This window comes from Hoplias malabaricus, chromosome Y (assembly GCF_029633855.1).
Source record: "Hoplias malabaricus isolate fHopMal1 chromosome Y, fHopMal1.hap1, whole genome shotgun sequence".
Classification (NCBI taxonomy): domain Eukaryota; kingdom Metazoa; phylum Chordata; class Actinopteri; order Characiformes; family Erythrinidae; genus Hoplias; species Hoplias malabaricus.
Genome location: NC_089820.1, coordinates 42,974,094 through 42,985,414, shown reverse-complemented (window position 1 = coordinate 42,985,414; position 11,321 = coordinate 42,974,094). Strand labels below are relative to the sequence as shown.

Sequence of the window (11,321 nt, the reverse complement as noted above, 5' to 3'; positions counted from 1 at the left end):
TAGTCAAGCAAATTAATGGAAAGTTGAAAGAAGGAAAACGTGTGGTAGAAAAACATGAAATGGCAACAGGGATAGGCCTTGAAAGGACTGTCAAGAAAAGGCCATTCAAAAATTTGTGGGAGATTCACAAGGAACAGACTGCTGCTGGAGTCAATGCTTCAAGAGCCACCACACACAGGTGTATCCAGGACATAGGCTACAACTGTTCCATTCCTTGTGTCAAGCCACTCATGACCCAGAGACAACACCAGAAGTGTCTTACCTGTGCCCAGGAGAAAAAGGACTGGACAGTTGCTTAGTGATCCAAAGTCTTGTTTTCGGATGAAAGTAAATTTTGGTCCCAGAGTCTGGAGGAAGAGCCATGTCATCTGCTAGTGTTGGTCCGCTGTGTTTTATCAAGTTCAAAGTCAGCGCAGCCACCTACCAGGGCATTTTAGAGCACTTCATGCTTCTCTCTACTGACAAGCTTTATGGAGATGTGAATTTAATTTTCCAGCAGGTCATTGTACCTCTCCACACTCCCAAAAGTACCAATACCTGGTTTAATAACCACAGTATCAGTGTGCTTAACTGGCCAGCAAACTCACCTGAACTAGGTGTCAAGAGGAAGATGCGAGAGGCACCCCACTCAACAATGCAGATGAGCTGAAGGCTGCTATCAAAGCAACCTGGGCTTCCAAAACACCTCAGTAGTGCCAAAGGCTGATCGCCTCCATGCCACGCATGCCATGCCTTCATGCAGAAGGAGCCCCGACCAAGTTTTGAGTACATACACTGTACATGCTTTTCAGCAGGCCAACAATTCTGTATTGTTCTGAGATAATGGCTTTTGGGTTTTCATTGGCTGTTAGCCACAATTATCAGCATTAAAAGAAATAAACGCTTGAAATAGATCACTCTGTTTGTAATATATCTATTTAATATTAGTTTTCACTTTTTGAAATCAATTTTTGATGATATTCTAATTTATTTAGAATTGTCCAGAACCCATGGTTTGCCAGAAATAACCTTGTGTCTAAATTGAAATACTACAAACTCTCTTGCTAAAAAATCAAGCATGGTTTTATCTTAATTGTAAGCAAATCTGATAAATATCACTTTAGACTATTACTTTGTCCTTAAACCTAAGTGACAAACGATGGTTAGTAAATATTTTAACAAACTAGTCAAATTAGCAATATTGTCCATTTGTTTTTGATGGATATTAAAACGCCCTAGTGTAAACAGCCTTAAACCAACTGCAAAACTGTGTTCTCCAAACCTTTGTAGATATCTTAAACTTAAAGTATATTTTCAATATGCTGCAGCAATATAATGATGTTATTTCAGGTTATCCAGCTAGATACTATAAAGGGCAGGTTTACTGAAAAGGCATTGGGTGTGAATATTTAAGGTTTTTATGGTTTTGCTTTTAGTTGTTTAATTTTCTAGACACAACTTCTGATTATCTGCTAACCAGTTGTTATTCCCAGTCTCTATGATTGATCAAACAGCTAATATGCTTTGTAATGTCCATGTGAAGCAAAACCTTTTATTATTATTTTTTAACTGTAAAACCGAGGGACAAATGTACCTCAGAGTATCACATGCTATAATCCTCTATGCTAGTTTGAAATGCACTTTGAAAGACTTAACAGCTCTACTTGCTGTGTGATGAGCTCTGTGTTTTGGCAAAATATGCATTGTTGCTTTTTTTCAAATAGATGCCAATTTAATGACAATTTTATTCTAATATATTCATAATTTGTGCAATTATAAGATTTTTGGCCTCTGAACTGTATGGCAGGTGCTGAAGTAAAGCTGATATTAAATAAAATCATCTCAAACTATTCTAAAATGTGGAATAAAATCTCATTTTCATCTACATTTTTTAAACAAGTTATTACATATGAAATAATATTGAAAGAACATGTGTAAAAGCATTAGAATTTATTATAATGATTAGCATTGCAATTAATAAATAATTAGCAATAAATCAAATCAAGGGTGACGCGGTGGCGCAGCAGGTAGTGTCGCAGTCACACAGCTCCAGGGACCTGGAGGTTGTGGGTTCGATTCCTGGTCCAGGTGACTGTCTGTGAGGAGTTGGTGTGTTCTCCTCATGTCCGCGTGGGTTTCCTCCGGGTGCTCCGGTTTCCTCCCACAGTCCAAAAACACACGTTGGTAGGTGGATTGGCGAGTCCATAGGTGTGTGTGACTGTGTGTGTTGCCCTGTGAATGACTGGCGCCCCCTCCAGGGTGTATTCCCGCCTTGCGCCCAATGATTCAGAAGGCTCTGGACCCACCACGACCCTGAATTGGATAAGTGGTTACAGATAATGAATGAATGAATGAAATCAAATCAATTCTAAAGTTCAGTTTAAAGCTAAATTATGGGTTATAGAGGCATAGGCCATTGGGTCTTCTCCCTATCCAATATGTAGACAGTACATACTTGTTACGTGGGAATTTTCAGCTGAAACTTCTTATCAGGTTCTTTGGAGCTCTTATCACCACTACCAATGTTAGCATACCTAAGTGAGAGTTCTCAGTTATTTGCACAGGTTAAAGGAACATTTGTCAGGCTATGCCACCACTGCTCCACCACCATCATACTCAGCACTGTCACTCCACAGGGCTATGTATTGAGCATCGTTCCGTACTTTCCACCCATCCCACCCACACCATCATAAAATTCGCAAATGACATGACTCTTGAATTTCCCTCTGGGGTCAATAAAGTATGTATGTATGTATGTATGTATGTATATATCTATCTGGACTTATTTCAAGAAGAGATGAGGCCATCATGATGTGCTCAGACAACATTTTTGCCCTGAATACCTCAAAAACCAAAAGAATATAGACTTCAGAAAAAAAACAAATAAAACAAGCACAAACCACCTATATATCAACAGTCCATGATTTCAGGGTCCTAGATACATACATTGGTAAAGACCTTTCCAGGACCGCCTCATTAATTAAAAAAAGGCACAGCAGCAATTCCAATTACTGAGGATCCTCAAGAAAAAAAATCTGCAATAAAAGATCATGGTGTTTTACTACTGCAGCTTCATTGCAAGTATTGCACCTACAGGTGGTGAATCAGACCGGTTTAACGGTGGATAGGGGAGCCCTTCAGATAGTCATTGGTACAGCCCAGAAGGTCATCGGCTGCTCAGTGCCCTCCCAGGAAGACATATTAATCTCGCGCTGCATCAGTAGGGAAACCACACTGATAATGATACACACACACACTGCCTGCACTGACACGGACACTGAGTTTACAGGAACTGATTATCTGTACCACACCTCAATACGTTTATTACTGTTTACACTTACTGGCACCCACTTCATGGGCAATATTTTATATGTTCATGTGCATTATCACAGCTGTCACCTTCATTTAATAATTTTTTTAATATATATAATTAAGTATTATACAGACTTTTTATCTGCTACTTGCACTTTATATAGCTTCTTTACCTAATAAATATCTTGTCTAATGCACCGTTAGCATTGCTATCCCATTTCTTTTTACTCTATGCAATGACATTGAAGCAACCTATCAATCTACAGATTCTCAACAAGAAAATGGCCCAGTTTTGTCCCCAAACCTGAAGTAAAATTTACAGCTTAATAAATAATGGTTACTTTTAATTCATTTTTATTCCATTTTAATAAATAAATGTCAATTTAAACATCTAGTTCACTTTGTAATCAATATTTGTGCTTATAAGAAATCAACTTATTATATGAAAGCCACAATGTCCCACAACGTTCGCTATTTTACCTAATAAAGTTTTAAAGAAACACAATTTAGGATAATGTTGTAACAATGTTATTGCTAAATGAGAATAAAGAGTATTTTATCCTACATTCAAGAAAAACATTCAAAACAACCTGTAGCTCTGAAAAGGTTTTAGGGCCTAATACAATTATCACCAAATAATATAAGATGTTTTTAGAGAATGTGATCCTACTTTTAAAATGAACATTCTGGGAATACAATAACAACAACAAAATTCATGTTAAAATATTAATGGAACATTGCAGTCAAAACAATATTCTCAGAAAAGTTCTTACACACACACACACACACACAAATCTAGGGATATTTGCCCAGGGAATATTGCCCAAACTGTTTGCCACTGTATGTCCCATGCACATGTTTAGAAATTATTAAATGGATTAAATGGTACTCCTTTTAATAATCCTAAGGTTATTTTGGATAGAATATAAAAATATATGTACTGATACCTGTTTTAAAAGCTTTTGTGAAGGTGCTATTTATCCTCCTGAACTGCAGATGGCGGCTTTGCGCTGTTTCTCTGAAGACTGAACACAGGCTGTGTTTTGAATGAGCAAAGGATGAACATTTAGATTAATCTTCTTGTTTGAGAGAACACAGCCCAAGAAATGTATTTATTTTGGCCAGATATTACAGGTTCTTCGTAGTGTCTTCTTAAAATCAGTCAGAAACCATTCGTATTTTTCTTCGGAATAGCTATAACCCGAGGTACTCTTAGCATTTATGGCTAGTTTGTTTTTTTACTCAGTTCCACGTACTGTACTAAAGTATAATCTAATCAAGTAACTTTTCTTTTACGAGTAAACATGTATCACTAGCTAAATTAGTGAGTGAAAAGGTATGTTTTTGCGATGGTGTGTTTGTCCTTCGCGTTTACATAGCTACAATGCCTATGTTTTGTGGGCTTTCACCTCGTTGAGGTGGTTCTCCTGTGGTGTATCTCTCAAAGTAGCTAGCTGTAGTATCTACATAATTTAAGCCCAGAAAATGGCTGATCAAACTGAAAAATCTGTCAGCTCCGACAAGCTTAATGTTGAGATTAAGTTATCTGACAACTGAAAAAATCTTGACGTTTTGTTTAATGCTTTATCCTCAGTTTAAAGCTTTAGTGTTTTATTTCACTTAAAAATAAGGAAAGTAGAGTTAAATAACCGATGAGAAGAACTTGATGGCATTCAGCCATGATAGCGTTAGAGAAATCATGTTGGATGATTAGTTTTAGATCACAGCTCATCCTAAACAATTTATGCCAAAAGTTTTCAATTGTTTAAGAGAATACAGCTCCACTGATTTAAGGGTCAATGCTGGAAGGGCTTTATATGTCTCTTACTTGACATTAGGTTTATGTGCAGCTACTCCACAGTATCCTATGACATGCTTTTCTTACAATCTTTGTAAGAAAAAAATTATACCAGCTTTGTTTCCAGTTGAGCACTGTTGCAACGTAATGTGACTGAATTCACTAAATTATAAGGAATTTTCACAAATATTTGGATTAAATGAATGTGGTCTAAACACTGCAGGTGATATTTTGAATGTCTCTATCCTGTGCCATTTATTTTTTTCTCCTGTGTTTTTTAAGCAGAGTCTCTGGTTCTATTGTTATGGCATTGGTGCCATATGATGAGAATGTGGTGCCTGCTCTCTCCAAAATCCACAGCTCTTCAGCTGAGTTTTATTTTGCTTCACATCGGATTCAGCTGTCTCAGGACTGGAATCGACTTGGAGTGGCTGCCGTCGTGTGGGATGCTGTGAGATAAAAATATTATAGTAATGTTAAGACAATAATCCTTAACCCCATAATGACAATTCATACATATATTATTATAATATAAGATAGCCAATAATGCTGAAAAAATTGTTTATACTCATACAATTGTATCACTTAATCTTGAATATTCATCGCATAACATTAGACTAGGACATTAATCAGGACTGTGGTTAAACATTTGGACTCAAGGCAAAGTACCTTGATGTAATTAGTTCTTATGTTTACTTGGGTACTGACTCAAACCTCAATCCTCAAGGTAGTTACTCTTCCATTTTTAAATGTTGTGACAAATGGTACAACTCTGATTTACAATATGTCTGGAAAAAAGAGAGATATATTTAGCTTTTATTACTATTCTGCTCATAGTCATGTAAATAGGTGCATCCATTTTTCTTCTTAAATCTTTTTTTCATTTTCAGGCTGTGGTGCTGTGTATGTATCTGGAGCTTGGTCATGTTGATCTGAAAGGAAAGACTGTTATTGAGTTGGGAGCTGGAACTGGATTGGTGGGAATAGTGGCTGCACTTCTTGGTGAGTGCATAATTGTTGCTTTGGTTATAACTAGAACCTTGCAGAAGTTGTCCAGCAGATTTTCACCCTATGCAAATTAATTGGTTGCATTGTTTTAAGCCAGTCTGGTTCTCATTCATTCATCATCTGTAACTGCTTATCCAGTTCAGAGTCATGGTGGGCCCGCAGCCTGCCTGGAATTATTAGGCCTCATTCATGAAATGCGAGCAGGACGATTGCATGTAACTCGTTCATAAATCACATTTTTTCGTAAATATCCAGATTAATCAAATGCTCATAGTCTCAATTTTCACAGGTACGAACCAAATTTACACATGCTCCTGAAAATGTGTAAAGTGTGCATAATGACTGAAAGTGTCATCCAACATGGATGAACTTTAAATAAAAGTTAATAAAAATGCATGAAGTAAAACAATAAAGAATAAATTAATAATGAAACGATTATTCACAAAACAAAATGCCACAAAACATTCCTCTTCCTAATACAACCTGTTATTCAGAGCAACTTCCAGTAGTTAAAGGGCAATTGCTTGATGAATTATTTTGTTATTCGTGTAGTCAGACAGTTACTGGATGAGTTTAAAGTCTGTAAGGTGACTCTAGGGTGTGTGTGCCAAAATGATAGAATCTCAGTGTTTGAGTCTTGTGCGTCCTGAGATGATGCTTGATGATGATTGAGGGCTTAAATGCACCTCCAGTGTTTTATAACATGCTTCACAACTACAAGCACATTCAATGAAATCAGGACCAAATCTACAGGCATTTGTCCCTCTATGAGAGACCACAGAGATTCAAATGGGGCAAAACTCATAGAAGGAGCTTGTGTCAAGAATATAATGCCTTTACCTTCCGTGCAGCTTCCCCCACCTTTTGCAGAATCGTGCAGGGCAAATTAAGCAAATGCGTAGTAGTGTGCAAATGTCTTAGACCCTTAAAATGATAATTAATTAATATAATGTATCTTCTAAATAAGAGTGGTGCTTTTATAAAAATTATATATAATACAAAATAAGATATTCTTTTCTAAAATAATTTTGTGAGCGACTGTGAAGAAAAAAAGTTGTTTCCAGATGATTTTCTTGATCGTATGAATTTGTGAAATAAACAGCACACTTTATTTAGTGTAATGATAAAAATAAAACTGCACAGCCACAAGGAGAGAATTTAAAGGTTAAACCAATACATTGACACACATTAATCACCAATAATCTCTTACTGCTTAGAATATAAGATACTAGCTTTTTAAATTTCATTTTCTCAAACTAAAACATTTTTGCGTAGTACTATGTAACTCAACTTAATCAGTTGAATGCCTCACTATACTTTCCCATAAGTGAGCAGAAATATACATGGAACAAAACTAAAAAGTACAGATTTGATAGTGAATAAAATTGATTTCCACTCAGAACATTTTAAGACTTCTTGTTGTGATTCCTCAGTCCAAGTACTTCCTTATACTGTGGTCATTATTTTATTTTTTAACAGTTTTCTTACTATTAATATGCTACACATTATCTTTGCCCTCTTTTCAGGAGCAAAAGTGAAGATCACGGACCGGAAGCCTGCTCTTGAATTTCTGAGTGCCAATGTGCGGGAAAACATTCCTCTGGACCTGCAGGGTGCAGTACAGGTGTCTGAGCTCACCTGGGGAGAAGGACTGGAGCTCTATCCCTCAGGAGGGTATGACCTCATTCTCGGAGCGGATATCGTTTACCTAGAGGAGACATTTCCTGCCCTTCTCCGGACTTTGGAACACCTGAGCTCAGAGAGCACAGAGGTTCTGCTCTCCTGTCGTATCCGCTATGAGAGAGACCAGCGATTCCTGAGCATGTTGGGAACACTGTTCTCCGTCCAGGAAGTTCATTATGACCAACAAAGGGATATTCACATTTACAAAGCAATGAGAACTGGAAACAAACCTGAACTGTGAGGCTGTTTGGAACTTAATCCAGAATATTTCTGACTAACTAACTGGCATTGAGCCAGGTTTGTGTTTTAAAATGTGTTCAGAAACTGAAACATTGTTAAGGTTTGGTTTAGTTCATGTTCACACTTTTTACAATTAAACCAAATCAAATAAAAAAGTGACATGAAGCATATGACTTTCGAGCGAGTTGTCAGTTGTACCTCCAGTAAATGGAGGTAGTTTTACAAATTGAGGGTTGATAAAATGGACGAAGGAGTCAAAACAGCACCAGAAATTCCTCCAAAGCATGAACTAGAGCTGCTATGCTACAGAGAGATGATGTTAGGGGATCATTGTTTGTTGTTTATTATTGCATAGTTCATTTAGAAACTGTTTGTTCAAAACAGAGTTCAAAACACTTGATTTTAAGAACCGCAAAACTGACAAGTCTGAACACACACTTAAAAAAAAAAAAACTTGATTTTTGTTTAGTTGAATTTTAATTATCAAAAATAATCTTCCTGAAAAGTAACCATTTCATGGTTGCGGTGGCAACAGGGCAAACAAAGCAGCCCAAACAACTCTGTCCCCCCAACTTCCACCAGCTCCTCCTGAGGGATCCCCAGGCGTTCCCAGGCCAGCCGGGAGATATAATCCCTCCAGCGTGTCCCGGGACCTCCTTCCAGTTGGACGTGCCTGGTATACCTCCAGTGGGAGGAGTCCAGGAGGCATCATTACCAAATGCCCGAACCACCACAACTAACTCCTCTCAATGCCAAGGAGCAGTGACTCTACTCTGAGCTCCTCCCTTATCACTGAGCTCCTCACCTGATCATGGAGAGTACGCCCAGCAACCCATTGGAGAAAGCTCATTTCAGCTGTTTGTATCCGCAATCTCGTTCTTTCAGTCATTATCCAGACCTCATGACCATAGTTGAGAGTGGGTGCATAGACTGACCAGTAAATTGAGAGTTTTGCTTTATGGCTGAGCTCTCTCTTCACCACAGCGATCCAGTACAGTGACCGCATTACTGCAGACGCTGCACCTAACCTACAGTCAATTTCACTATTCCTCTTCCCATCACTCGTGAACAAGAACCCGAGATACTTGAACTCCTTCACTTGGTTCTCAGTTCCAGAAACAAGAAGCCAGAAACAGCAGAAATTCCCACGCCCCCTTAATTATCTGTGAAAATTCCTATCTGGGGAATCTGAAGTTCCCCGAGCCAACGGGTTCTTGGGTTGCTGCCATAATAGGCACCGACAAGTTTTTGACCACAGCTACATGCAGATGCTTCCACAATGGAAGTCCAGAACAGGGTCCATTCAGACTCCAGTCCACCTACCTTTTCCCGAACATGTGAGAAGTTCTCTCAGAGGTGAGAGTTGAAATCCATCCAGACAGAGTCCTCTGCCAGCTTTTCCCAGCACACCCTTACTATACGTTTGGGCCTACCAGGTCTGTCTTCCCCTGCCATTGGATCCAATTCACCACCAGATGGAAATCGGTTGACATCTCAGCATTGAAACGACTATGTCATTTATTAGGACGAACACCAACTGTACAGCCACCAGCTGGGGACTTGTGAGTATCCCCACACCTGCCCAGCGCCTCTCACCCTGTGTAACTTCTGAGTAGGAGAGAGACCAACCCCTGTCGAGGAGTTTGGTTCCTGAGCCCACACAGTGTGTAGAGGTGAGTCCAACTATATCTAGCTGGTATTTCTCAACCTCATGCACCAGCTCTGGCTCTTCCCCACCCACCAGTGAGGTTACATTCCATGTACCAAGAACTGGGTTTTGCTGACAAGCTCCATCATGCCAGGGGCCCCTTTGCCCCCGTTCTGTACCCGACGGGCATGGCATCGCACCCCTACTCTGGATCGTTCGGCTGGTGAGCCCACATGATCCTCCCATGCTGCCTTTTCGGGCTGAGCCCAGCCGTGTCACGCTGGCTTCCTGGCCACCAGGCACTCGCCGTCAGACACTACCCCCAGGCCTGGCACCAGCGGTAGGTCCCGGGTAACCCTCTCCCGAGCAGGGTACACTTAATTCTAACTATTGTACTCATAGGGATGCTTCTTGTATCATGTCTGGATCTTCACTCCAGCTTCTGGCGACATAGCCTTGGTGGTCATGAGATCCCACAAGCCCTTCCGCCACGATAAGGTCCCAATCCAGGGAGGAACCTGGAACATTCCTTTTTAAAGTTCAGCTTTTATTTTAATATAATTTAATATAATATAGTCATAATTAATATAATGTGATTAGTCAAATGCTTTAATTCAACTTTCTTCCTTGTTGCCAAAGATTTAGCCTCAATAATACTTTCACATTCTGGAAGCAAGCCTTTTTCTTTTTTGCCTGTTGCCAAAACTGTCCTTGAATCCTCTTGACATTCTTCCCTTCCCACAGAGTCTAGAATTGTTGATTATATTCTTAAGCATGTAATCAGTTGGTTATATTGATATTTACCTTAGAAGTCAACTTGCAGAAATAGTAGTTTGTTTTTAAAGTAAATAAATATCAGTTGTTAAATAAAAAGCCATGCGAAGACATTAAAGGTTTCAAAATATTTAACTGGAAAAAAAGATAAAGTAATAAACCCCTGTTTAGACTAAGAAGCTGTAAATAAATAAGTCATTTAATAAAAATAAATACAACAATCAGCTAAAAGATTAAAACTGCCAAAAGTGAATAACATTTTTATGTAGGAATGTATATTCTTACTGAAAAAAATAAAATATGCATCAACAGGGAAACTACTGAATTCACTGCAAATTCATTGAGAAGATGCATCTCAATCAGTGAGGATTTAGTTGGTGAATAGACACTGCCCTACTCCTCGCTTACAAAACAGCATCAGACAAGTTGTTTTTTGTTTGAGTGTCATGCCTTTCCACAAGAGAGCGCTATTGATTTGAATTGAATTGGCTCATCTCATTCCGCTAGGAGACTTCCACTAGTCCTATATACAGTAAATGAAGTATAACTGAATGCTAAGACATTTTTCATCTATATTTCCTACTATTTGTATTCTCTGTTGAAAAATACTGGGGACCATGCCCTTATTTGACACATTGCAGCTGACGTTAAACAGTGTTTGAGATGTTTGCTCGTGGCTAAATGCATTTTTGGATGGAGATGTGAATAGCTATGTGAGTTTAAGACTAAAGTCTCCAGTGTTAAACCCACTCGGGCAGAGATAGCTTTGCAATGCAAATTAATCATAACATCTCACAGTGTGTGGACTTTTTTCCCCCCCTTCCCCCACAGGCCACAGAAGAGGCCACAGAAGAGTTTGAGATCAGCCTTTATGAATTT

At 38.8% G+C, this 11,321-nt stretch overlaps 1 protein-coding gene across 3 annotated transcripts; it reads left to right on the top strand.

Moving 5' to 3' along the window:
* The first annotated feature begins 4,289 nt into the window (after positions 1-4,289).
* LOC136678959 (protein N-lysine methyltransferase METTL21A-like) lies at positions 4,290-8,203 on the top strand. Of its 3 annotated transcripts, none has more exons than XM_066657168.1 (4): positions 4,290-4,497; positions 5,375-5,540; positions 5,980-6,091; positions 7,624-8,203. In XM_066657168.1, exons 2-4 carry the CDS (start codon positions 5,394-5,396, stop codon positions 8,019-8,021), a joined length of 657 nt encoding a protein of 218 aa, XP_066513265.1. In that variant the 5' UTR covers positions 4,290-4,497; positions 5,375-5,393; the 3' UTR covers positions 8,022-8,203. The 3 variants fall into 3 exon arrangements, with proteins under 3 accessions (XP_066513265.1, XP_066513266.1, XP_066513267.1); XM_066657169.1 differs by having other exon boundaries at positions 5,372-5,540; XM_066657170.1 differs by lacking the exon at positions 4,290-4,497 and adding an exon at positions 4,499-4,627.
* The last annotated feature ends 3,118 nt before the right edge of the window (positions 8,204-11,321 follow it).